Source organism: Phyllostomus hastatus, unplaced genomic scaffold, assembly GCF_019186645.2.
Source record: "Phyllostomus hastatus isolate PE091 unplaced genomic scaffold, TTU_PhHast_1.1 phas_contig_86, whole genome shotgun sequence".
Classification (NCBI taxonomy): Eukaryota; Metazoa; Chordata; class Mammalia; order Chiroptera; family Phyllostomidae; genus Phyllostomus; species Phyllostomus hastatus.
The window spans coordinates 21,298,782-21,326,484 of NW_025333977.1; the positions used below are offsets into that span (position 1 = coordinate 21,298,782).

Sequence of the window (27,703 nt, forward strand, 5' to 3'; positions counted from 1 at the left end):
AAGAACTTTAACTACTTTTCCTTAAAAAAGGTGCCACTATTTGTCTTAGTCACTCATTTAATTTGTATTAGGTTGCATATTCAATATGGGAAACTTGAATTTTTTAATGATATAAATGTTTGCAGCATAACATTAAGTGAAAAAAGCTACTGTATTGCACATACAGTATGATCTCAATTTAGGGAGAAAATGAAAATATATAAATACAAATACACAAAGTAGGAATAAATACTAAAAGAAAATAAACTAAAATAATATCTCTGAGCAGAATGAGGTATTTTTATTTTCTTCATCTCTTCTGCATTTTCCCAATTTTCTACAATTAAAAATGCCTTAAAATCTTCACAGAATCATGGGAATTTCTAAACACTAGCAATTAAAGGCCATTCTCTTTGGTCTAAGTGTCTCTAAAATAATATTTATAATGGCAATTCACCAGACGTGAAGTTCCCTCAGTCTCCTTCATTCCCAACGTCTTAAAATCTTTTTTCCCTACTCATCCTACTAGTTGCTTGTACTTCCCTAGGTTCTGATTCTTGGATTCTCGAGGTGAGTTTTAAGAAGCAACATGGAAAACAGAATGGAGAATCCGAAGTTTGCTTTAGATGAGCCCAACAACCCCGTTTACTGTGTGGAGAAAGATAACTAACAGGCTAGGGTCTCCGCTCCACCATCTACGAGTTGTGGAGCACTAGATACAACGGTTAATACCGCTGAACCTCAGTTGTCTCTGTTTTCCCATCTTTACAACAGAGGTAGGAGAATTTACGCGTGGGGCGTGCGTGGGGCAGGGCTCGCTGGGAAGACGGGCCGCGCCACAGCTGGAGACGTGTAGAATCCCGTAGGTCTCAGGACGTAGCTCCGGGCAAGGCTCCACTCCGCACGTCTCGACTCCCAGGGGGCGGGGCCCGGAAATCTGCCAGTCAGTAGCTTCCCAGGTGATTCAGATGCTCAGTCAGGTTTGACAACCAAGGACTCTTTCCAGCCGTCTCGTAGTCTGGTCCACTTCTCAACTTCCTTCAGATCTCGACGACTTCCAGCTCCCGCAACGAAAGGAGCCACCGAAGCCCACGGGGCCGCCGGGCTCCCGGCCTTCCCCGCCAGCCCCCTCGCCCGGCGCCAGCCCCCGGGTTGCATAACGGGCCCAGCGGAGCGCTCTCGCGAGGCTTCCACCGTCCCCTCCTCGCTCCACGTCAGAGAGAATCGGGCGGAGCGGCCAACATGGCGGAACGCAGGAGACACAAGAAGCGGATTCAGGTAGCAAAGCCGAGTTTGGGGGTAGGGGGCTTCAGGGAGCTCGGAAGTAGAAGAAGCGGGGGAAGCGCCCTGGAAGGGCGAGCGAAACCGACCGCGGGGTGGGGCGGGGTTCTGTCGCTTGGTCGCAGGCTGCGGGCTGCCTGGTGAGGGGCCTGAGTGAAGGCGCTGTTGGCGACGGCGGAGACCGAGGCTGAGGGGCTGGGGCAGCGGCGGAAGGCAGGAGGCGCCGCGCTGGAATGGGCAGCTCGGGGTTCCGGTGACCGCGCTGGCCGGGGCCTGCGCCGGGAAGTCGGCTTCCCACCCGGGCACCAGCCTTGCCCTCTCGGCCCCATCCTCTCCCTTATCTCGAAATTAAGGCCGAGATAATTAGGGTAGAAGTAGGCGGGGGACGGTCCCAAAGCCGCCTGTTCTTTGTGCGCGAGCAGGAGGACTGTGGAAGGGGGAGTAATGTGGGTTTGGTCAGCTGCCCCGGGGCCCGGGCGGCGAGCTGCCTGCCTATCCAGATGTTCAGTGGCGTCTACCCTCCTTTCTCCTCGGTGGTATTAACGTAGTGGTCCAGTTGTAGTTCCCCGGCTTTCTTTCGGCCGACACAGTGTAAATAAACACAGCCCTGTTGGTACTGCAACGAGTTGGTCGCGCCCAGAAACCTTTCAGTGTGTCATCCTCGTAACCTACATAACATCCCTCCCTCATTCCACTTGCGAGTCAGCTGGGCATTTCATCCCAGCGATTCCCTCCCCCCACCGTTGTTCTCGCTCTTTACCATATGGATTAAATATATGGACCCTTTAGATTCAGGGTGTCCGTTGTCTCATCAGCCTGTGTGCCTAGAAACCTTCATATATCACCACAAACTGATAGCATGTTGTAAATTGTTAATATGCCAGTCACAAATTAACATATTCTTTCTGTTCCTTACTGTTTCATTGCTTAGAATGACTTTTTCTGTCCAATGTTTTATTTCTCCACTTAAAAAAAAAACAACTTTTACCACTTCATTGGCCTACACCACAGGTGATTTGAACTATGCAAGTTAAAATGTTCCTGAAAACTTTGGAATTTTGGAGTTGGGCGGAAATAAGAAAGTAGTTCTTAACAGGGTGCAGAAGGAGATCATAAAGAAACAAATTTCCCCAAGTTCAGACAGGTCATAAAAACCAAGGCTTAAGTTTATTATGGAAGAAATGTCTAATTATACTACTTGTAGTCCTTCAGAATTTAGTGTTATTGGTCAGGTATGAATATATGATTTTTATCAGAAGTTGTATTGAATTGCTCAAGTATATACTTACTAGACTCCTTATATTTACACATATGGTACATTTTATGCCCTTTAATAAACACTTTTTACTATTTCAACTATGATTTAATTTTGTTATAAATACTAATTCACTTTTTGAATAGCTGCTGTATTTCAATTGTGATTTCTATATTAAATAGAAAAGTAAATTAAGAAGTTGTGGTAGTGCTAGGAGCTAAAACTTGAGCCAGACTGTGCGTTTTGTACCCCAGTTTCACTCACTGTTAGCTGTGTAACTTTGAGCAAGTTACTTAACTTTTTACCTCAATTTCCAAATCTGTGAAAAGGAGTATTTTCCTTATATAAAAAAAAGGAACCTCATAAGGTTGTGAAAAAGTACATTTAAAAAGTGCTTAACACATAACTCCTTCCTTTTCCCCCAGCTCAAAGGATGAAGGATTTATGATGGTTTGTTTTGGGTTTTGTTAAGCAATTGGATATGCTAAAGAAAGATTAACCCCTACCTATTCAGTAAATAAACCATTAGGTTGTGAGTATAAAGTATAGCTATTTACTTAGTATTGTTATTTGAAGATCAGATAAGTATGTGAGGATCTGATTGTTAAGAATCAGCTTGGGGAGCCCTGGCTGGTGTAGTAGCTCAGTGGATTGAGTGCGGGCTGCAAACCAAAGCGTCGAAGGTTCGATTCCCAGTCAGGGCACATACCTGGGTTGCAGGCCACGGCCCCCAGCAACCCCACATTGATGTTTCTCTTTCTCCCTCCCTTCCCTCTCTAAAAATAAATAAATAAATAAAATCTTTTTTTAAAAAGTTAACCAAAAAAAAGAATCAGCTTCGCATACTGCTAAATCAAACCAAATACTATATATTTTTTCATTCTCAAAGTTTTCTACATAGCTGTGCTAGAATGTGAAAGTCTTGGGAGTGCGTCTTGGAGTACTACTATATAGTCTTCACAAACTAATTTAAATATACAATATCTTATAAAGTTCCTTGTTTATTTCTCCCACAGACTCAGAAACTATAATATTGGCATCACTTTAGACAAAAAGATCAAATGTAATGGCAGAGTTTAGAGTTTAAGTTACAGGAAAGATTCTTTTGTAAGACTTGGGCAAAAAGTTCTGTCATATCCACCAACTTCCCTGTTGTTTGTTACTTGATGTTTTCTGTTTAGAAAAGATTTTTATGTTTAGTAGATTTGGTGACCCTGAATTGAAATTTGTACATTCGGAAAACCATATGATACAGACAAGTTCAGGTTTTTAAAAAGTAAGTAATTCATTTGCTTTTTCTAGTGTAACATAATTTAGATTCTGATATCCCATCAAAGTTGGAAGAAATAGGACTATTGTCACATTTCCTTCTTGGGCTCACTTTACTAGTCAATGAAAACCAGAAGTGAGCTACAAATTCACTGACATGATATTGGAAAATTTTAGTGATTGAGATTAATTCAAATGAAAGTGATCTCCCTCTAAATTAATGAAACATTTTAAAATGACTTTATTTAGAAATGCAATTTTGTAAGTTTTTAAGAGCATATAGTAAGTACATATAGGTTAACAAAGTGTTGCTTACTAGAAAGATTGATTTAAAATTTTAGTATCATGAAGTTTTAGAGTTCAGAAGGATTTCCAGATAGTAAGGTTTGTTTGGAATCTTTTTGCACAGTGTGGTTCTTATGTAAAGGCAAAGTGGTAAGACCCAAAGCTCTTTCACCTCAGTGCTCCACTGCCATTACCCTTACACCCCATTGTCCTGTTAGCCACTTTTCAGACCCTGATGGAAAAGTATTTGTGTAAAACTTATCGTTCTAAACCATCACCCTCATTTTACAGTTAAACTGAGGTTCACTGAGGTTATATGACTTGACCCAGGGTCATTCATCAAGATAGTAAAAGCAGATTTAGACGAAGTCTTTTAATTCCCAGTTGATTATTCTTTCCACTTCAGTATTGATAAAATAAGAATAAATTGTTCTAAAATACTCTAATCCTGAATTATTTATATTAAGTTGTATAACATATTTAGCATGACTTGTCCTTGCTAAAGAGAGAATCATCCCAATTAGGGCTTTGCTTATGGAAAGCATCTACCAAATTTGGCCATGTGTAATGAACACTGTTGCCCAAATTTTTGAGGAAAAAATAAGGATGCACATTATATAGGTAGTACCTGAAATACCTTGTATCTCTTCTTGTATTTTGTAATTACTTGTTACATAAAATTTCTAGTACCATAATATGTTTAAAAATGCTAAAATTGCTTTATAATACAAAAAAGTATCTAAATATAAATAAATTAAAAGTTGAATTAAAAAATTAAAAGGAAAGATTTTTTTCCTGAAAGTTTTGGGCCAAAAACGTGGTGCGCATTATACACAGCAAAATACAGGTAGTTGAGTTTTGGGACATTAAATGGCTTACTAATTCTTATAACTTTTATAACCTGCATCTCAGTTAATTTTGTTGCACCCACCTGTCCCCCTGGCAATAAAATTCTGATAGATCATGGGCCAAGATGCTTAATTTCAAAAAAGGGAAGAAAAGAGAAAGTTGAGAACTATACAGTCTGACTCTCTGGGACCTTCTGAAGAAAGAAGGCAGGAAGCAGGTCCTAAGTGAAAACTGCCCCCAGCAGTTGAATGCAGGGCTTACAATAGGAGTGAAACAAGGGGATGTTACAGAAGGGCACTGTCAGAGTTAAGATGCAGAGACTTGTAAAACTATATTAGTAATGCGCTGTGTGACTTTAAGCACATGATTTATCTAAGGTCCCCTCCAGCTTTTATTCTGATAACTCTTTTATTTCAGATTACGCTTTTATTTCAGATTTTATTCTGTTAACTCTTATTTACATTTTCACCAATATTTTTATAATGCTTGTATGAGACATAAATTCTGTTTGTGAACTTTTTTCTTTTTTGCTGAGTTCACTTGACAAATCAATGAAGTTTTACTTCTATAGACTATAGCAGTTTTTAAAATTCTTCTAAATCAAAAATTTTGTGAGACTGAGTGAAACCTGTGGCTTGCTGACTCTTGATCTATTTTTTTCCTCAAAAAGATTGTCTTAAGTACTAGCTAAATACATACATATATATATAGTTAGAAACGTTAATTCCTATTTTATTATAGTATTTGAGTGTTGATGTATTCTAAAGTAAAAATATTATTCATTAAATAACTTGAGTGTTCTGACCAAACTTTCAATTTATATAATTTTGTATTGTGAGTTGTGGCAGCTAGCATCTTGGTATTTGGGTGTAAAGATGGGAGCCCAGCCTCAGAAGTTTGGTTCTTTACTTCTTCATTCTAAGACTTTTTAAAAAAATACTTTATTTATTTATTTGTAGAGAGGGGGGAAGGGAGGGAGAAAGAGGGGAGAGAAACATCAGTGTGTGTTTGCCTCTCATGTGCCCCCAACCAGGTCCCTGGCCCGCAACCCAGGAGTGATCCCTGACCAGGAGTTGAACCAGCGACCCTTTAGTTTGCAGGCCTGCACTCATTCCACTGAGCCACACCAGCCAGGGCTATTCTAAGACATTTGAGCTCATTCATTGAGCTATATAAAGTTCTTTTCATTCCAAGGTTGATGAGCTGGCTTCTCTTCATTAGTGGGTCATGCTATTCCCAAAAGGCCTTCACATTTTGTTAGAAGTTTTCTAGAAAATATTCTGGAAATTTGTTCACATCAAAAGGGAACGAAAGAGAGGAGATCTGTAGCCAATTATATAAACAGGAAGAGGGTAAGACTGTTTATACTCCTCAGGGGAGCAGTGAGAATGAAGATTCCATGGCAGGATCTTCTGTATGACCAGCTTCCCATGGTCAGGTTCTCTTAGTACTCTTCTGTGGCAGCCTTTCTGGCTTCAAAGCCCCAGCAGATGGCACAGACTCAATACTTTTCATTGAAGATGGCCAGTAGTATATATAACTTTGATGTGGTTTAATGAACATTTATTTCATAATATTCCACAAAGGAAAATAGAAACTTTTTTAGGATTTGAACTTCAGGAAGCAAGGAAGGTGTTAGTTCTGTTAAACCAGTATCTTGATAGAATTCACTACTTTTTTAGTTACAATTTCAGAGGAAGATATTGATACTTTTAAAAAGTATCAATGGATAAGTAGCTGTGTCTAGTTGGGGGAGATTATCCAAGCCCATGTTTTCTAGGTATGTTTTGTCCATTGTCACTTAGTAGTGTTTTTAGCAAGGAGGTGAAAGGAATGAAAATAAATTACAGTTGACCTTTGAACAACATGGGTTTGATTTGTGCGGGTGCATTTATATGTGAATTTTTTTCAATAAATATGTTGCTCTTGGTGTCCCTGGGTTTCACATCTGTGGATTGAGCCAGTGAATCTGAAGTTTTGACTATGCATTTATTGGTCTATGCCATTTTATAAACAGAACTTGAGTATTCAAGGATTTTGGCATGTGTTGGGTGTCCTGGAACCAGTCCCTCATAGATCCCACGGGACAATTGTAAAGTTTTGGGGTAATCAAAAGTTATATATGGATTTTCAACTGAGTAAGGTCAGCTCTCCTAACTCCAGCATTGTTCAAGGGTCAGCTCTACTTGAGTCTATTTTGCAGTGTGGAAATGAATTTGGTGAACCTGAAGTAATTGTTAAAATGAAGTTTAAAAATGTTGTGAATTCATGTACTATTCCCTATTGTATAATAATAGAATGGACTTTTCAGGTTCTTGTGTATCTTAATATCAGATTTTACATGTGATGCCTCTATCAACAATCAGTAGATTAATGCATTATGCTTGTGTTCAGTAAATTGTTTGTTTGCAGGAATGTAGACTTGTCATGCCTAAAGTTGATGTGATTGTTTTTCCCCCCAGAGTCACCTTCCTTGCAAATATCTGTTATTGAGAAACTATCCTTTCAGTTGATCAAATTAGAGGTTTGACATCTTTTACTCAGCCATTTTATTCATCCTTTATCATTGAGTCCTATCTGTTCTACATTTGAAATGTTTCAAATATCAGCAATCCTTCCCTTCCTGCTCTAGTATCACATCACATTTTACTTGAATGCTAACTAGTTGGCCTGCTTTGTGCATTTTCTTCCCAATTCATTATACACAGTGATACCAAAAATAATGTGTCTAAGTCATTTTTTCTAATTATGTTTTCTATTCAAAAGCTATTAATGATATTTCTGCTACTTACAGGATAAAGTTGAAATTTCTCAGACTGTCTTGAAGACTGTTTAGCCCTTTCTACTCATACTTACTTAGCCTCACACTATTTCCTAACTTGTCTCTGGTGGAGTCAAATTTTGCACTCACTCTCAGCCACAATGTTTATGCTGTCCATTTAATTTACCACAAACGTACTTTTCTTTCAAAATCCAGCTCTCTCTTCCAAGAGGTCTTTCTTAGCTGTTCTCATTCACATTGATAAGCCTGTTCCTAAAATATTTTTTTTCTGCCACTCATTTTGGAAAATATCTGTTGCTATTTTGGATAGTTTTAACAAATATAGGTATCATGCCTTGTAGATTTTTGGTATTAACTGTAGCACCCAAGGATATTATAGGGTAAACACTCAGTAAGTATGTATTTGAATGATTTACATTTATTGAGACTTCTTACAACAATCAGATTTAATCAAGCATATCCTAGTAACAAGTTATCAGTTAATGAGATGGAAATTAGGGAGAAATGAACATACATGGATATGACTATAAAATAGAATTTGTTTCTATAAGCCAATTATAGTACCTCATTATTTTCAACTATTTATAGTATTACCTTTTCAGCTGTATAACAGATATTGATATATAGAATATTATTTAATAGATGAGATAATATTCTATCTCATCTCAATTAAATGTTAAATCTTAATTAAATATTAAATATCTCAATTAAATATTATTTTAATAGATGAGGCCTGGAAATTCAGCATTTTACACAAGCACAATTAAGTACTATTATTTAACATATGAAGCTAACACATTAATAATTTTAGTGCAGTTTCAAAAATTAAAATACAGAATTTTCACCTTTTAGCACATCAGAAGTATTTTATAACTAGGCTCCAAATTAAATCATTATACACCTTGTAGATGTTAGTGAGCTTGGAATGTTAGATTTTGAATTTGAAATATTTTAAGATTTTATTTTTCTGTGATATGCATTTTAATGTATAAAGCTAAAGACTTTGTATTCATATAAATATTTGGTTTTTACTGTAGTCTTTATTTGTATTGAATGGTTCAGGCTTTTAATTTTTATTGACACAAATAATAGCCCACAAATGGGGTAGTACCACAGTATAAGAATCGTATGTTGTCAGTTGAGCTACAACAAGTAGAGGAGTTGGGAAATACAAAGGAAGAAATATGAGAAGTAGCTGCCAGGTGACCCAACAACCAAACCATAGGCTTTTACTTCATTTAACAAATTACCCCCTTTCAGGATAAAATTAAAGCTGAAACCTTGGTTGTTAATTGTTCCTTAGTTTCATCAAATGTAGCTGAGTTCAGTCATATGTGAAATTTGTGGGAAAACTGACTTAAAAACAGATGGCCTAGATAGTTTGTTTTTTTTCTATTTCATGTTAGTAGAATGTCTTGCCTGAAACATAGCTCTCTTTAGCATTAATTGTTTTCAACATCCTAGATTCTTGGCAAGTAATTCCTTACTATTATTTGGCTTTCTTCATTTAGAAACAGACTTTCCTGAAATTGATCACTTTTAGATTATATATTATTATAAATATTGTTTGTATAGTCTATGTATCATACTTAAACATGTAATTAAAGACAATACTTTTGCTTCCACAGCTTACAGCAATAAAATAACTTCTAATGTAGATATATATATAAGCTACAAAAGTAGACTGCCTTCATTTTCTTCAGTATATGGATGGGGAGAGTAAGTACAAAGGAGGATTATCAAATTAAAGTAGTTCAGAATGTAAGGAAATAAAAGGAAGATAGAGAATGATAAACAATGAAGAAAGTAATAGAAAATTTAGAGAAGAAATAGAAGAAAGAAAAAGGAAAAATTAAAGCAGTCTTTCTAAAACTCTGTTCACTTTCATAAACAAATCTTTAAAAAGAGTGTAATGGGCATTATTGTGTTAACACTCTTGTCTCATCAACAAGTCTTAGTTACAGCCATGTAACAGTTGTAATCGTTTCCTTAATTCGTTCTTTGAACACCAATAATCAACACTTAAAAGTGTACATTTCAACTTTAAAGACGTCAATCGACTTGCGGCAAGATGGAGGAATAGGTGGACGTGCACCGTACCTCCTCGCACAACCAAGATTAGAAAAACAATAATTTACAGACAAAATAACACTAAGAACTGATAGAGCATTTATCTGAATGGAAATCGGACAGCCAAGAAGTTGAAGTAGACCCGGACATCCAGACTGGTAGGAGACGAGCCGGGTGGGCGTGGGGCTGGCACGCGGAGGTCGGGGAAAATTTGGCGTGAAATCGGCGCGATAGCCATCCGGGGCGCAAGAACGCAGCGGTGATCCCTGAGTACTCAAGCTGCGTCTGGGGGACCCAGTGAGGCGGCGATTGTGGACCAGGGCAGAGCTCGCAGCCCAGGATCCCAGAGAAGAGTCTGAGCCCAGGAGAATGGAAGTACCGCCATTGTTCTCTCCCGTCCCCGCTCCCGCGCCAGCCCCCACATACAACGTCACAATCTAGCAACTGGGGTGCCCAGCCCCGGTGAACACCTAAGGCTCCACCCCCCACCATAACAAGAGCGACCAGACCAAAAAAAAAAAAAAAGGAGAGACAGGGAAAGACATAAGACATGTTTCCAACAGAACAGATCAGTCCCCCAGGACTCATCCTTTTGAGCGACCAAGAAATAGTCAATCTATCAGATGCACAGTTCAAAACACTGGTGATCAGAAAGCTCACGGAATTGGTTGATTTTGGGCGCAATTTAGATGAAAGAATGCAGATTACCATAAAAGAGATGCAGGAAGATACGCGGAGGAGAGCCAGTAGTGAAAGGAAGGAATCTGAGTCTCAAAACAATACAGTGGACCAGAAGGAAGATAGAATCAACCAAGCAGGAGAGCATGATGAAATAAGAATTCAAAAAATCGAGGAAAAGCTTAAGAGCATCCAGGACACCTTTAAACGTTCCAACGTCCGAATTATAGGGGTACCAGAATGGGAAGGGGGAAGCAACAAATTGAGCACATATTTGAGCAAATAATAAAGGAGAACTTCCCCAATCTGGCAAAGGGAACAGTCTTCCAAGAAATCCAAGAAGCTCAGAGAGCCCCAAAGAAGTTGGACCCAAGAAGAAACACACCAAGGCACATCATAATTACATTAGCCAAGGTAAAAAATGAAGGAGAGAATCCTAGAAGCAGCAAGAGATAAGGGGACAGTAACCTACAAAGGAGTTCCCATCAGACTGTCAGCTGATTTCTCCAAAGAGACCTTACAGGCAAGAAGGAGCTGGAAAGAAATATTCCAAGTCATGAAAGACAAGGACCTACATCCCAGATTGCTCTATCCAGCAAAGCTCTCATTTAGAATGGAAGGGAAGATAAAGTGCTTTTCAGATAAGGTCAAATTAAAGGAGTTCATCATCACCAAGCCCTTATTTTATGAAATGCTAAAGGGACTTATCTAAGAGAAGATAAAGAAAAGACATGTATAGTAAAAGGACAGCAAACTCACAATTATTAACAACCACACCTAAAGCAAAACCAAAAGAAACTAAGTAAACAACTAGAACAGGAACAGAACCACAGAAATGAAGGGCACATGGAGGGCTAGCAGCAGGGGGGGGTGGGAGGAGGAGAGGGGGGAAAAGGTATAGAGAATAAGTAGCATAGAATGTAGGTTGAAAATAGATAGGGGGAGGGCAAGAATAGTAGGGGAAATGTAGAAGCTAAAGAACTTATAAGTATGACACATGGACATGAACTAAAGGGGGGGAATGTGGGTGGGAGAGGGGGTACAGGGTGGAGGGGAGAGAAGGGGGGAAATGGGACAAATGTAATAGCATAATCAATAAAATATATTAAAAAAATAAAAAAGTGTAATGTAGCTGTCTATTGCATTTTTATTTTTGCTATGCCCTTACAAGGGAAGAAAAAGAGAAAGACAAGGTGAGAAAGCAGTCCCAAACAGTATCTAGGGTTTGCAACCACAGGGGAAAGGGAAGGAAATACAAATCTTAAGCATCTGAGAACTGAGATAGTTCTTATGGCTACCACTCTGGGACAGCTAACTTTGTTTAATCTGCTTCTACTTTCTTTGACATTTGGACACTCATTATTAGCAGCTGCTTAATCTTTTGAATTATTGTGTTGTGGCTTGTAAAAAGAGACAGGCAAGAGTGAAGGTAACCCAGTACAATGTAGTTACCATACTGGAAAAACAACTGAAAATAAATGCCTCATAGCCGAGGCCAAGAGACAGACAGGTTTAGGTTCTATCAACTTCCATTGTATTTGAAAGACATGTAATTTTAAAAATTCTTTATGCTGTCTTTTGCATAGATTACCAGGTCTACTCCAGTGAAAGCATGAAAGAAAGGCCTGTGCTCCACTTAAAAAGATTTTGGAACAAATCTGTAAATTATTCTTTAGTATGTGAATTTCTCAACTAAATGATTACTTAACTTTCCAGGAAGTTGGTGAACCATCTAAAGAAGAGAAGGCTGTAGCCAAGTACCTTCGATTCAATTGTCCAACAAAGTCCACCAACATGATGGGTCACCGGGTTGATTATTTTATTGGTAGGATTACATCAGTAAAATTATATTAGTGTATATATCTTATGAAGATACCTAAATTTGGGATATGTAGATGTTTTAAAAGTGTTTTCCAGGTATGATTAGTGAAGCTGGGTGATAAGCATATGACAGTTGATCATCCTGCCCTTTCCTTTTATGATTAAAATTGAAAATAAATTCTATTTTCAAAGTTCCTTGATTGAAACTATTAATAATGAAAAGATAAAAGGAATTTAAAGTAGATTTATTTTCTGTATTAATACTACCTTTTGTTCAGATAATATGTATACTTAAAGATAATCCTTTTGTAAAACTCCAGAGTATAATTCAGTGTGAAGCAAGTCTGTTAGAACTAATTTAGAAGACTTGGCTCTTCAGATAATCCAAACACCCTCATTATAAGCTGATATCTATAACATAGCCCCAGAGCTTATAAATAGTGGTTGAGTTCACCTCTTTGATTCATTAAGACTGAACTGCCATTATGATTAATGATTTTGATATTCATTAAGAGTTTAGAAAAATAGACATGCTATTCCCTTCAGAATTAATATATTTGGCTTCTTCTAGTGGCAGCAGTGGGCTGTTCAGAGCTTATTCCTTAGTGGGTTACAGTAAAGTACAATGGCAATTTATGTTACTGTGGGAGAGGAAGATTTTTGGTTTACTTACCCTATATTTACCATATTTTGCCATGTATAATGCACACCCACATTTTTGTGTGCATTATGCATGGGATTATTATACTCATTGTTATACTCATGATATGTAATCATTACACCCATGTAAAATGCACATCCTTATTTTTCCCTCAAAAATTTGGGCAAAAAGTAAACATTATACCTGGCAAAATATGGGTAATTGTGATTATTTGATAAATGATATTTACATTTATTTTAAATTTTTGGTTTAGAACATTTCCCTATTAATTTATCTTGCCTTAGTTAATATTTTTGAATGTTATTTATTTCCCAGTATTACTTTAAAAAGATGCTTATTGATATGCTTCACAAATTGAAGTTTTAAAGAACTGTTTATCATGATCATGTCAGACTTAAATTTTCTATAGAACTTGGTTTTTTTTTTGATGCCAGAGTACTGAAAATTGCCTTATAAAATATTTAGATAGAAAAAAATTTCTGTGTATACTAAATTTAAAATAATAAATTTCTTCTTTAGCTTCAAAAGCAGTGGATTGCCTTTTGGATTCAAAGTGGGCAAAGGCCAAGAAAGGAGAGGAAGCTTTATTTACAACAAGGGAGTCTGTGGTTGACTACTGCAACAGGTAGTGTTTATTTCTTGTTTTTTTTTTTTTTTAAGATTTTATTTATTTATTTTTAGAGAGGGAAGTGAGGGGGAGAAAGAGAGAGAGAGAAAAACATCAATGTGCAGTTGCTGGGGGCTGTGGCCTGCAACCCAGGCATGTGCCCTGACTGGGAATCGAACCTGCAATGCTTTGGTTCACAGCCTGCGCTGAATCCACTGAGCTACGCCAGCCAGGAGGTAGTGTTTATTTCTTAGTGAAGGATAACTAAATAGTAATTTAGTGATATTCTCTATGGTTCTGAAGCTTCTTACCCATTTTCACCATTAAACATAGTGATATTACAACATACCTCAAACAGCTCTTACACACAAACTGGCTTTCTTCACTATCTCAGGAAATATGTTTATTTGGTGTTAAGACTATCGTATTTTTGTAATTTTTATTTGTGTTCTACTAACATTTGTACATTAACCAGGCTAAGTACACTAAAGGATCAGCAATAAAAATCATATACCAGTGGCTACAATGAACAAAAAAGTCTTTGTGTTCTAGAGCAAATGTTTGGGGAGTCTTTTCTAAAACATTGTCAGGAATTCCTAATAGACCTGTTGTTCCTGGGGTTTTGTTTGTTTGTTCTATTAGTGCCTACACACTAAGCTATTAGCCAGCATCTTTCCCTGTTTTGTTTAGTGATTGCTAATGTATTTCTTGTGAAATCAAGGCAGCTGCACCATCTACTTTTTCTTGACTCCAAAATGAAGAGTAAACAGTTCAGTAATATATTCATGTTTTTTATAAGTACTTCTCCTTTGGGAAAAAGCTTTTGATGGTGAGCAGTGTACAAAAATCACTTTCCTCTTGGAAATAAGTATGCTGGTTTTTCTTTACATTTTTTTTCCCTTGGTTTAAATAGGCATATTATGCTCTTGGCTGGGTAGATTAGTTGGTTGGAGCATCGATCCCAAACACCAAGGTTGTAGGTTCAATCCCTGGTCAGCACATGCAAGGATCAGCCAATGAATGCATAGATAGGAGGAACAACAAATTGATATTTCTCTCTCTCTAAAATCAATAAACCAGAAGAAAATTAAGCATATTTATTAAGATGTAGATAAACCAAATTTTGTGTTTGTGACACTATAACAGAAATTTGACGTTTTAGATTATGTTTGGTAGGGAGGTACACATAGCAGTTTGCTAATATATTGTTTAATGGCATTTAAAGTATCAGCTGCATGAGACCTCTTAAAAATCACTACTTCACAACCTTGTTTCTAGAGCTGTAAAGTTAAAGAATTATTTAAAATTCCTTAAAATTTGTAGTTGTCAAAAAGTGGAGTCAAGGAACATTTATAAAGGCTCCATCAACATGGACACCAGGGTGTGGGGATTGACTGATGGAGGGGGGTGGGCAGGGTAGGAGAGAACAAAGAGGGGATGGGACAGGAACAAATAATTGAAAAACAATTTAAAAAAAACTAGAGTCACTAATGGACCTTTTCGAAACAATGAAAATTTCATTGTTGGAACAGAGATAAGCAAACAGTGCTGTGTAGTTGGTATTTTTCTTTACAGCCATTTGTGTGTTTAGAACCCCAAAGTGCAAATTTCCCCACCTTGCCTCAAAATAGATATATTTTTTATATATGATATAAAAATTAAATGGAATAAACACAAAAACAGAATGTGAAGTAAATTACCCAAGGTCACAGCTAGTTCTAAGTGTCAGAGCCAGAATTCTAAATCCAATAGTTTGGTTCCATAGTGCTCCAGCATGCTCTTAACCACTGTGTGCTGTGCTAACTCTTCCAACAAAATGAAGCATTTAATGAAGCAAAAATTAACATAAAGGATTCACCTGTCAATACTCCACTTTCTAAAAGTTCATGAAAGATCTCCATTAGTAGATCTGCATTAGCTGTCTACAGTACTTTATTTGTAAAAGTGAAAATCCTCTTCAGATTTCTTTAGGTAGGCAAAAGCAGCGCTAATGTAGGTCTTTCGTGGAAGTAAAGCAATGTAATGCAAATTTTTGAAGAGTGGGGGATAGTACTCTTCATTATGCACCCTTTCAGCTTACAAAAGTTTTCATAGGAAAACTGTATTTTCAGATAGCAGGAAGACAGTACTGTTTGAATATGAAATCCGTAAGCCCAAATCTCTGAGGAGAGCAGCCAGCATTAATCCACATTTCTTGGCCTTTTAGGAGCCTTGACACCTTGTTATATGAAAAGCCCAAAGGACCTGAGTACAAAGAATGTCCTAGAGATACACTCAAGTGTCATCATATGTGTCATTTCCATTCATGTCAGGTTGTGTCCTTTCTGCACTAAAGTAGGGAAGCATAATACCTAGATTCTTGAATGCCCCTTCTAATACAACTATGAAGACCCTCATGGTTTCCTGCTTGGCTATAGCCAAAACTATAAAAGAACACTTCCAAGTCTCATTTTCTGAAGCTACTGAGTGGCTTAAGGGAACCTGAGGAAAAACAAAACAAAGTATAGGATAATACACAAAATAAGTGTATCTAATATGCTTTAATGCCTCTTTATGGCCTGTTTGAAGTACAGACTCTTCAGCCTTTAATCTAGCACCATCCTAACTCTCCCAGTGACTTTCCATCACCAGCCCCCTCGCCTGCAGGCCAATAATGTCCTTCTAACTCCTTTTCATATACCACACTCATTCTCTCTTCTGGTCTTCACTTGATCATAATCTGCCACTTTTGCCTCATGGTTCTCCCTCTGTCTTGACTGCTTTTCAATATACGTATCTCTCAAGCTCCATCTGTACCATGTGGTGGTCCGCACGTCCTCCAGTTCACATTAATCTTTGTATCTAAAGTTGTACAGAATTTATAAAGCTGGCTTCATGTAGTTTAGCCCTTAAGTGTTTTAGAATTGTTGCACATGTTTAGATTTCTTAGCAGCTGAATATGAAGGCAGTTGTAGGACTAATTTATACTTTATTGTAACTCCATAGCACAATGTGGATATTTAATGAAACCTCACCATTGTCACATAGGTGAACAGTCCTAAACACATATCTGGCATCAATAAACGTTTATTAAACCTGAAAAAAAAATTAAGAGGTGAGGAAAGCAATTTAATAACTTGCTGCTTTTAATCCATTTGTTTATTTAACAAATATATATTATATGCCAGTCCCCAGAAATACAAAGATGACTGACTTGGTTCCTGCCTCTGAAGCCCCTATTCTAGTCTGCTAAAGGAAATTCAAGACTACTACACTGAAGTGTGTTCTGTAAGGAAGAGATAGGGAAACTTAAAGAATCACTTCATAGAAAAAATATCTTTTCATTTGATTCTGGCAAAGGGCACAAACATACTAAGATAGGGAAGTATGAATAGTGCTGTGAAAATGTCAGAGCTTTGTATGATTTGTACTATATGATGTATTTAAAGCTTAATGGAGGCACTGATAATTATTACAATAGTAAATGTCATCTCACTTTTGAGGCATAAGTGAGTTGAAGTAGACATCCTCTGAAGACCTGTCAAGAATGTCAATGATTCTACTTATTACTGCTACACCTACTTATTAGACAATGGAATGAAGCTATAATTAATGATTTATGAAACCAAATGTGTTTGTGTATGTGTTCCATAGTTGTTAAATGAAATTTAAGATTTTGTTATACCAGTAATGGCTAACATTGAGTGCATATATGTCAGGCACTGTGCTAAACAGTCCGTATGCTTCTCATTTAGTCCTAGATATACCTATGAGATAGATACCACATTTTATAAATAAACTAAAGTTAAGTAACATACCCAACACTACAACAGCTAGGTGAGGGGTAGAGGTGGTATTTTAAACCATCTCCCTGAATGTGAACTTTTCAACATCAATTTGCCTGGTTTATAGTCTACTTTTCTTTCATGGGAATGGAGCAGCTGTGCAGGAGGGGTGGTAGAAGCTGATTTTCCTACTGGTTCTGTGCCCTTTTCTATCTACTCAGTGAGAGAAAGGTGTTTTTTTTTTCTCTCTTAAAGTTCCATATTTTATTTTTATTTTTATATTTTTTAATTCTCCTATGAGGATAAGTTCACTGATTCTTTTTTTTTTAAGGAGAGGCAAGAAGAGAGAAACATCATCCTTAGAAACATTGATTGGTTACCTCCTGCATGTGCTCCAACTGAGTATAAAACCCACAACCTTTATATATATATATATACATATATATATTTATGCTATTACAGTTGTCCCACTTTCTCTCTCTCTGTCTCCATCCTTCTCCCTATCCCTACCTCTCTCCACCCCGCCCCCCACATTTCTCTAAAATCAATCAATGTAGGTGAGAATTTTTTAAAAACCTTCTTAAAAATAATAAAAATAAATAAAATTCCCCTTCATATACCCACCACTACTCTTAAATCCCACTTTCTACTCATAAGTTGTTCATTATTAAGGGACTTATTTCAGTTTTTTGTTTGTTTACACACAAATGTACATGTGTGGCAGATATTAATGGGGCCTTTCAGACAGTTGGACAATTATTTGCTATATAGATCTTCTGAACAAGTAGAGGGCCAGGTGAAGAAACCTAGAAGTTAGCTTTGTGGAGATATTCATGGAGGTACTAACTGGGTGGCAGAAAGAAGCCCAGCCAGGCAGGTAAAAATATAGGTGCTCCAGAGGGCACAACATGATGACCAGAAATAAGTGGTCATTGGGCAGGAGGGAGGCATCCAGTTAACAGGTGGTATGATGTGCTTGAGCAGGCACCTGCGGGGGTAGAAAGATGCATAATCACCATTAACAGACAGTTGGTGGCAGTGAGTTCTTCTTTGGTGGTTGTACTCAGGCAGAAATGAAGCACAAATCAGGAACTCTGAAACTGGAACAGAAGATTTTTACAGATGGCGCTTAGGTGACAAGTATAAGGACAACTCAGTTTTCTAGTAGGATTCATAAGTTTAGCAACTACCACCAAGATTGACTTAATTTTGCGTCAGCTGAGCTTCCTGCTAAATTCAGTAGCTAAAGAAATGAATAAAGCAGGGATCTCGTAAGTAGTTTACAGTCTAGAAAAAGGGGCAAATAGACATAACAAAATTATACAACAAATTAGAAGATAAATGTTATAGATGGGATAACAGAAAATGAGGAAGGATGCAGGGTAGGTTTACTGTTTTTAATAGGGTAGGCTTAGATGAGAAGGTAACCTTTGAGGGAAGTCTTGAAAAAGTGAGACATGCTTATTTGGGGGAAGAACATTCCAGGTAGGAGGGACAGCCAGCGTAAAAACTCTGAGGTTGGAATGTAAAAAAATAACTGTGAAAATAAGAAAAGAACAATGAATTAGTGAAATAAGGAGTACATAGTGTTGTTTTGCCAAATATATTGTATAGTTTTCATTTTGATACTGTGAGAGTTGTTTTCATAGTCCAGAAATCTTACCTTAACATATTTAATTATTCATTACTTAGTTGAAGATATTTCATTATAGTAGCATGATAAATGGTGAAGTACACGGAGGAAAAAAAAACAGAGAAAGATGGCAGAAAACATGATTTGGATCAGTAAAATCATGGGCATGTTTTTCATCTGTTAACATTTCTTAACCTTATATTCATTGAACCCTTATGTGTGCTCTTGAATTTGAGACTTAACATTAAAGAAAGCAGAGTCTTGATTACTGTTAATGAACATAAAGAAAACTTTCATAAGGATAATTTCAAATCTACAATCTCATATCTAAATTATATAGTTAAAAATGAAAGTTAGGTTGACACCTTTTATATCAGATTGGGTGTACAGTTCTTTTGATTACAGGTGGGGTTAACTCCCCCCCTGCCCACCCGTGAGCTTACTAATTGTAATTGCTCTTATGAGTTGCCAGTGTATGTCTTTGCTCATTTTATTCAGATCTTGCTTGGTATTTTTGCTTTTTAGTCTGTATCTTATAATTGTCACACCTTTTTGTTAAAGGCTTTTAAAGAAACAATTTTTTCACCGGGCACTAAAAGTAATGAAAATGAAGTATGATAAAGACATTAAAAAAGAAAAAGAAAAAGGAAAAGCTGAAATTGTAAAAGAAGAAGATAAAAAGGGCAAGAAAGAAAGTCTAAAGGATGAAAAGACCAAAAAGGAAAAAGAAAAAAAAAAAGATGGTGAAAAAGAAGAATCCAAAAAGGTGATTTCAGTTAAGATTAAGTAAAAATTAAAAGTCATTTAAGATAACTACATTAGGGTTTTTATAAATACCACAGTTGAGAATTTTGATTTTTGTGTCTCAAAGAGTAAAACCTTTGACTGTATGAATGTTAAAGTGCTTTTTGCTTGTTTGTGTTTTTTTCTTCTATTTAACTTGTGTTTTAATAGGAGGAAACTCCAGGAACTCCCAAAAAGAAGGAAACTAAGAAAAAATTTAAACTTGAACCACATGATGATCAAGTTTTTCTGGATGGAAATGAGGTAAGAGTAACTGAAAGGTAGAAATCCAGTTTTTGATAGGAGTTTTCAGAATTATCTTAGATGCCTTCACGAAGAAAATAATTTAGATAAATCTAACCATGTAGATATAACATCTAGTCTTTATTTAGATTTTTAAAATTTACAAAAGATTAGTCAGAATTAGGTTCAGCTGTATATGAGTGATAGGAAACCTGAAATAAAGGTGGCTTAAAACAAAATAGGTGCTTATTTCTCTCTCAGCAATGAAATTTAAGGAGTAAGCACTGCAGATAGTGGCAGCTCCATGGTGCATCTGTGCGCTCCCACCTGTGTGAGGGAATTCGTAAAGATTACCTTTATTACTAATGGTCCAGCATGACAGCCAAGCCGGTTATCTGCATCCAAAGGAAGGAAGGAAAATGAGGGACAAGACTCCTCTTTAAGGACACTTTCCAGGAAGCTGGCAGTTTCACTTCTGCTTAGATTCCATTCTCTAGAACCTAATCACATGGTCATGCCTATCTGCAATAAAATCTTAGAAATGTGCTTTTTATACTGGGCAGTTTATTTGCCCAGCCAAAATACATTTCTATCAAAGGAAAATGAAAATGAATGGTTAATGGGGACACCTACTGGTTTTTGCCTCTTATAATTAGACACACTACTTTAGGGGCTAAGATTTTCAACATTAGTTGATGCTTTACTCAAGGAGATAGTCTTGTTTTGTTTTTTTGTAATGGGAAATATGTGTGGCAATAACCTTCCATGAAGACTGTTTAATTCAGTCATTAAACCAGTACAAAAACATTAATTATATACTGGCCATTGAATTGTTGTGAATTGCAAGATTATTTTTTCTTTCTATATCTAATACAACAGTAGTATATGAGTATTTAAAGTAGCAATTCTGGGAGTTATGAGCTTGAAATTCTAGGGAAGCTTTTCAGAAAACATATGCCCTAGGCTCATTCCAGACACACTTGCATGAGACTGTCTGGTGTGTGTGTGTGTGTGTGTGTGTGTGTGTGTGTGTGTGTGTGTGTGTGTGTGTGTGTGTGTGTTGTATAACATGCCCCAGGGTTATTCTGATGTGAGCCCATGCTTAAGAACCACATAATTGAAGACTGCACATCTTCTGAACACGAAAGCTCAAATACCTTCAGTTTTAGACATAAAGCATCAGCTATATGCCAAGACATTTTTATAGATCCTAGGAATAACATGATAGATAAAATTCTCTTCTTAGAAGCTCTATAGTCTAGCAAGCATACCAACTTTTAAACATGGGACAGTGTTACAGTGTGAGAACAGCAATTAAGGATAGCTAATTTACTCAAGAAAGGGTAAGGAGGTTCTGCAGATCCTGAACACTTGAGCTGAGCCTCGAAGGATGACTGGCACATTGCCGAGCACTGGGAAGGAATTATAGATCTGTTAGGCAAAGGAAGTAGTCTGAGCAACACCATGGGTACTTGCATTCCTGAAAAGGCTAGATTTTATTCTGTAGAAAGAAGCATGCTTTCAAACTTGCAAAGGTGAGGAATGTCTTTAATAACTTATTTTTTTAGAATGCTGACTTGCAGAAGTGATCTCTGTGGATCTGATTTCCACGGAAAATATGCAGAGTTTAAAAAAAGAATGTAACCCTCAATGTTGGAAGTGGAACCAAGTCAAAAGACAACAAAGAGTTCTGTCCAAAATGGAACCATGAAATTGAAGAATACTGTTTTTTATAGAAATTAAGAGATAAATCTAGAAGTTTTATGGATGATGATTAAGCAGAGTTCTGATTTTCCTGAATGAAGTCAATTTCTGTTTTATAAAGTAAATTTAGCTTTAAAGCAGTGGTTCTCAACTTATGTGCTACAGACCCTCCATGGAGAAGTAGGCAATGAAGTTATTGCAAGGAGTCACAGAATCTTTATGTTCACTAAGCATGATCTTTAATAATGGTTTTTTGTATCTCATCAGTGACAGAGAACAGGGTGGAGTTGAGAGCTGCTGGATCTGTAATAGGCCTGGCTGGAATCTATTTAACTGTGCTCTTAGCCCAGACTGGTTCTGCTCATGCCAGTGTCCATAAAAGGACAAAAAGGTTGTACAACTCTTGGTCCTCGGGTTGAATGAGTAATGGTTTATACACATGAACAAATTGTTAAAAGCATGTAAGTATGTAGAAATTTAAGTGCCAATTTATAGTTGTTTTAAACAATTTTCTAACCGAATGGATACCAAAAGAAACATGACTACTGAAGGAAAGGTCTTTGGAATTTATTTGCCTCAAAAAGAAATCTCATGTTAAGAGGTTGGAAGTTATTCCTGTAGAAGATCTAAAATACAGAATTAAGCTTAATTTTCTAATGTGACCTTAAAACCGAAAGCACTGTGGTTTCTTGATTCTTCTAGGTATTTGTGTGGATCTATGACCCAGTTCACTTTAAAACCTTTGTCATGGGATTAATTCTTGGTAAGTATAGCCTCTAAAATTTAGAAAGGAAATTAAAATGCAGAAGCCATAAAGAAAAATACTTAACATAAAATAGTGTATTTAAGTATGCTTTAAAGTCAGAAGATAAATGTTAAAATGAGGAAAATATTTGCAACACATTAAAGCAAAGATAATTAAGAAATTAACAACCTGATAGGAAAATAGTAATGATAGTCACAGATAAAGAAATACACTGACCAGTAATTATGAATGCTACTTAATCACACTCATAAATACAAATTAAAGCAACAGTGATGAAAAGAATTACAGTTTGATAGTGCCTCGTCTTAGTGAAGGCCCAACACTTGGGAAAAGCCAACCCTGTCCAATAATCGATGGTATGTCCATTGTTTTCGTTTTCTTGGGAGACAGTTTGGCAATACCTTTTCAGATTTTAAATGTATATACACTGACCCAGTTATTCTACTTCTAGGAATTTATCCCTTGGCTGTTCATAATACAGTTGCACAAAGGATCTATTCAGAAGTGTGCATTGACAGTAATCTATTCTAATCCAAATTTCTCAGATTATATTTAGGAGGGTAATAAGCAAGTATCTTTCAATTTTAAATGCCTGTCTTTTTTGACCTAATAATTATACCTCAATTTATCTTCTGCTGTACATGCTCAGTTGCACTGATGTACATGTACTTTGGTATTTGGTGCACTGTTGTCTCTTAATAGGATAAAAATGGAAATAATTCAAGTCCTCCAATAGGAAAATGGTGAAACTCCCCACTAGAATACAATCCAGTTCTTAAAGATTTAGATAGGATGTACTGATAGAAAGATATCTAGAATCAATTAAATGGAAAAAAAATTGTAAAAGGATAAGAATATTATAAGTTTATTAATATAGAAAAAAATCTATGTAGCTAGTTTTAATTTTATATATGCAGTCTCTGGGAGTACGAATAAACATAACACTAATTAACCTCTGGAGAGTAGACCAAGAATTGGATAAAAACTTGACTTTATAGCTTTTACTTTATTTTTATTTGGTTTGGTTTTTTTTTTAACGATGAGTATGTGTTATTCTTGGGGGTTGGGGGAATGGTTTAATGAGTAAAAAAAAGCAGTTAAATAAGCTTGATCAATAAGGTATCATAGGATGTTATTCAAAATAATTCTTAAGATTGAAACTCAACAGTTTCAACCCAAATGTCCAATAACTGTTGATCACTTACTATGTACTAATAACTTCACTAAATATTTTATATGCATTGTCTCATTTCATCCTTACAACAGCCTTTTAAAAAATGGGAACAGACACATATTAAATATAAAGTAACCTAGCCTTGAAGGGATTAGATAGCTTGCCCAGGGTTACTTAGCTCATAAATGATGTACTGTATTTTGCCGTGTATAGTATGTGCCCACATTTTGACCCAAACTTTCAGGAAAAAAAACTTTCATTTTAATTTTTAATTCAGTTATTTATTTATTTATGTATTTTTTTAGATTTAGATTATTGTTTTAGAAACTGCTTTCATTTCAAGTTTGCAGTAAGTTCAACAAAACCAATTATTGTACTCCAGGGTATTAGTTTGCATACAGATATCGTTACTGCTTTCTAGAGTTACACTTTTAATGCATAAGCATAAATGAAAGAATTACAAACATTTATACAGATACAAAATTAGTACTACCCATGTATAATGCACATCCTTATTTTTCCCTCAAAAATTTGGGCAAAAAAGTACTCATTATACACAGCAAAATACATTATCTAGAATTGGAATTCTGATCTCTTTTGCTCTAAAAACCTAATAATCAGAATTCTCATTTCTTATGATTGTTCAATGTTGTTCCACTGTACTTAAAAAAAAAAAACCTGAAGATGCTTGTATACCCTTTCCTGAACTACCAAAAACCATCTGTATCACCACCTAAATGCACCTAAATATAAATCATGTGGTGGTTATGAAGGATTTAAATGTTATTTTTTATACTTATCTGTATTTTTTATAATGAACATGTTACTTACCATGAAAAAAATCCAACAAATGTTATTTTACTTGAAACCCTAGTCATTGAAGATTTTTCTGTATAGTTGTGGACAGGTCTAATTCAATTTTTTACTTTGGGAAAGAAATAGGAATTTTTCTGAGCCTATCCCAAAAAGGTCACAACCTGGTGACTGACCTTTTTCAGTCTGTAGCTGTCCAAGATCCACTCCAGAATCAGAATCTCCAAGGAGGATCTGTGGAGTCATTTTTTTTGTTGTTAAGTTTTATTGTTAGGTTGTTGTTTCTTTAAGTTCCCCTATTCAGTAGACAGATACCTTATAGTCAAAAAATAAAGTAGACATTGCTGGAAACCAGTAGCAGTGCATCTTTTAAGGAGCTAACTATTTCACATTTTTTTACTGCACTTTCCACTTAACTATATGTAATTCTTACTAGAAAAATCCTAACCTGATTTAAGAACAGTAGTTAAAATGTTGAATTGTGGGAAATAGCTGATAATTGACCATCTTTTTACCTATATAAATGACAATTTTTAATATATTTCAATATGTTTATGTTTCAGTTCCCCCCAAGGAATATATTCACTGTTATTTCAACCAAACCATTTAAAATTTTAATCTAAAAGTTATCTGTGTAACTTTGTCATTTCTTGTTCCAGTGATTGCGGTGATAGCAGCCACCCTCTTCCCCCTTTGGCCTGCAGAAATGAGAGTAGGTGTTTATTACCTCAGTGTGGGTGCAGGCTGTTTTGTAGCCAGCATTCTTCTCCTTGCTGTTGGTAAGTATTATTATTAGTAAAGACTTCAGTAAGGTAGATACTGAGCATTTAAAACTGTAGTCTGGAGCTTCAGTAAAACTTTATAGCAAAATTAATGTAGGCAAATCAAGCAGTGTGTAGTCCTACTTTTTGGGTTTTATCCCAAATCTGACTCAGGCTTTCAGTAGTAGTATATCTACTTGATTAGATTTGGTCTATTCTGAAGAAAAATGATTTAATTATGACTTAATCTGCACATTGATATGCTTTAAAATTTAGCTACCACAAGGATGTTAATATTTTTACAGTGGTTTATTTATTAGATATAATATTTTTATATTTTGGCTTTAGGCAAATGAAACTTGTATTAACTATTTAAATTCTATGTATATGTTTAATAAATGACTTTAAACAATCAATTTGCCATTAGGAAAAATCAATTTGTACCCATGTACCAAAATAAATTCTAGATTCTTTAAGGAGTTCTAAAATGTTTTTTAAAAATCAAACAAGAAAACATAAGTAATGGATGCCTTTCTTAATGAACAATAAGACGTTATAAAAACCCAATTCAAAAGAGGAGATTATAAATAAGTGATTAAAATAGCATGAAAAATGCTCATCACTAGTAATCAAACAATAAAATTAAGATAATGAAATGGATTTTGCCTATTAGGAAGATTTTTTTTTAATGGAATAATTCCAAGGAGGGTTTGACCAGAAGGAAATGCACCTAAATATAAATAGTGGTAGTAGTTATGAATAATTTTAATGTTATTTTTTACACTTGTTTGTATTTTTTACAGTGAGCATGTTACTTACCATGAAATACTCCAATAAATATAATTTTACTTGAAATCCTAGTCTGTATAAAAATTAAAAACAACACCCACATTAGAGGACATAATTTCACCAAGAGTATCTGAAGTGAGTGCATGTTATTCTGAGGTTCTGTAATAATAAACTCTTACGTTTAGCCCTGGCTGGTGTAGCTCAGTGGATTGAGCATGGGCTACAAACCAAAGGGTTGCTAGTTCGATCCCATTCAGGGCACATGCGTGAGTTGTGGGCCAGGTCCCCAGTGGGGGCCACATGAGAGGCAACCACACACTGATGTTTCTCTCTCTCTCTTTCTCCCTCCCTTCCCATCTCTAAAAATAAATAAAATCCTTATAAATAAATAAATAAATAAATAAGCTGTTACGTTTATAAAGTATTACTCTTACAGCCCTAAGTGATTTCCCTCTGTACATCCCTTCATCCTGGACATCATGGTTTATCCTGAGTTGGTGCCACCATCCATGGGCCCAGGAGCTCATCCTCATCTAGTGTTTTTATTCAAGTCATCATGTTTATGGGCCTCTTTTTTTTCCTCAAATTTCTGACTCTCACCTACCTATCTTTCATTTTTTCCCTTCCTCTAGCTTAGTAATCTTGAGAAAAATCCCCTGAGGCTTCTGTATGTAACAGAGCACAGTTTGTAGGCCAAGAAATAGTATCTGAGACTGTGAAGCTGGTAACTTGTGATAGAGTATCAAGAGTGAGAAGCCATAAACTTCAGTCTGACGTTAGATATAAGTTGGTGTCTTCTGGCACCAATTCCCAAACCCTTGAAAATTTCAGCAAAGGTTTAATTCCACGGAATAAAATTAATCTACATGCTTATCTTTTATTTAAACCACTGTTCACAATAGTTTATGGTTATTTATTATCTTGTTTTGCTCTTTAAAATACTATTTCTTCAGTTGTGTTTTCTGTAATTTCTTAATTTTAAATATACTGTGGGTTTAAATAGTATTGTGCATTAAATAATATTAAAATTAAGCCAGAAAAATAAACCCCACATTTTGTTGTTTTTGTTAGAAAATGCAATTCCAAACATACTTTCCAATCATTTTGATCTATAGCCCAATTGTAAACTGAATATTTATGTTCTCCTATGAAGTATTACATATATTGGTCAAAATTGTATTTGGTAGTACTTTGAATATGTATTACTAATATTGCCATTTAAAGTAAGTCCTTAGGCAGTTTTCTAAATTTGTCACTTTTAGTATAGAAACTGTATGACAATCAATATATGTCACAGTGGTTTCTCATGATTCTTCCCCTTTTGCCCCTGGTAATTGACACCACATAGGTAATCTAATGTCACATAGAGGAAAACTGTAAAACATGTTAGAATTCTGCTATACCAGTTTAGATATGGTGAGAATTTATATTTTATTTGTGCCATTTCTATATTATGAGGCACAAATTTGAGGCAGTATTTCGTATTATGAATCATCTGTCTTCCAACCCTAAAAAGCCTATATCATAGCATCATAATTATATTTGGGGAAAAAGTTACACAGCCTCCTAAAAAGGCATTCATTACTTTTTTATTAGTGGAATTCTTAAAATACAATTTCAAACATGTTTATACCACAACATACTAATGTATAGAGAGTCTTTCAGAATATTTATGTTCTTTTGTGAAAATAGAAATTACTACCTTATAAAAGTCAAAGCAGCTAAAACCATTTCCT

General features: G+C 35.9%; 1 protein-coding gene across 1 annotated transcript in view; it reads left to right on the forward strand.

The window, feature by feature from the left end:
* The first annotated feature begins 582 nt into the window (after positions 1-582).
* SEC62 (SEC62 homolog, preprotein translocation factor) overlaps positions 583-27,703 on the forward strand; it is a 30,250-nt gene continuing 3,129 nt past the window's right edge. The window contains exons 1-7 of the mRNA XM_045851658.1: positions 583-1,257; positions 12,165-12,273; positions 13,450-13,555; positions 19,496-19,700; positions 19,889-19,981; positions 22,367-22,427; positions 25,077-25,196. Coding sequence (XP_045707614.1) covers positions 1,222-1,257; positions 12,165-12,273; positions 13,450-13,555; positions 19,496-19,700; positions 19,889-19,981; positions 22,367-22,427; positions 25,077-25,196 — 730 coding nt within the window. The 5' untranslated portion in view covers positions 583-1,221. The remainder of the gene's footprint in view (positions 1,258-12,164; positions 12,274-13,449; positions 13,556-19,495; positions 19,701-19,888; positions 19,982-22,366; positions 22,428-25,076; positions 25,197-27,703) is intronic.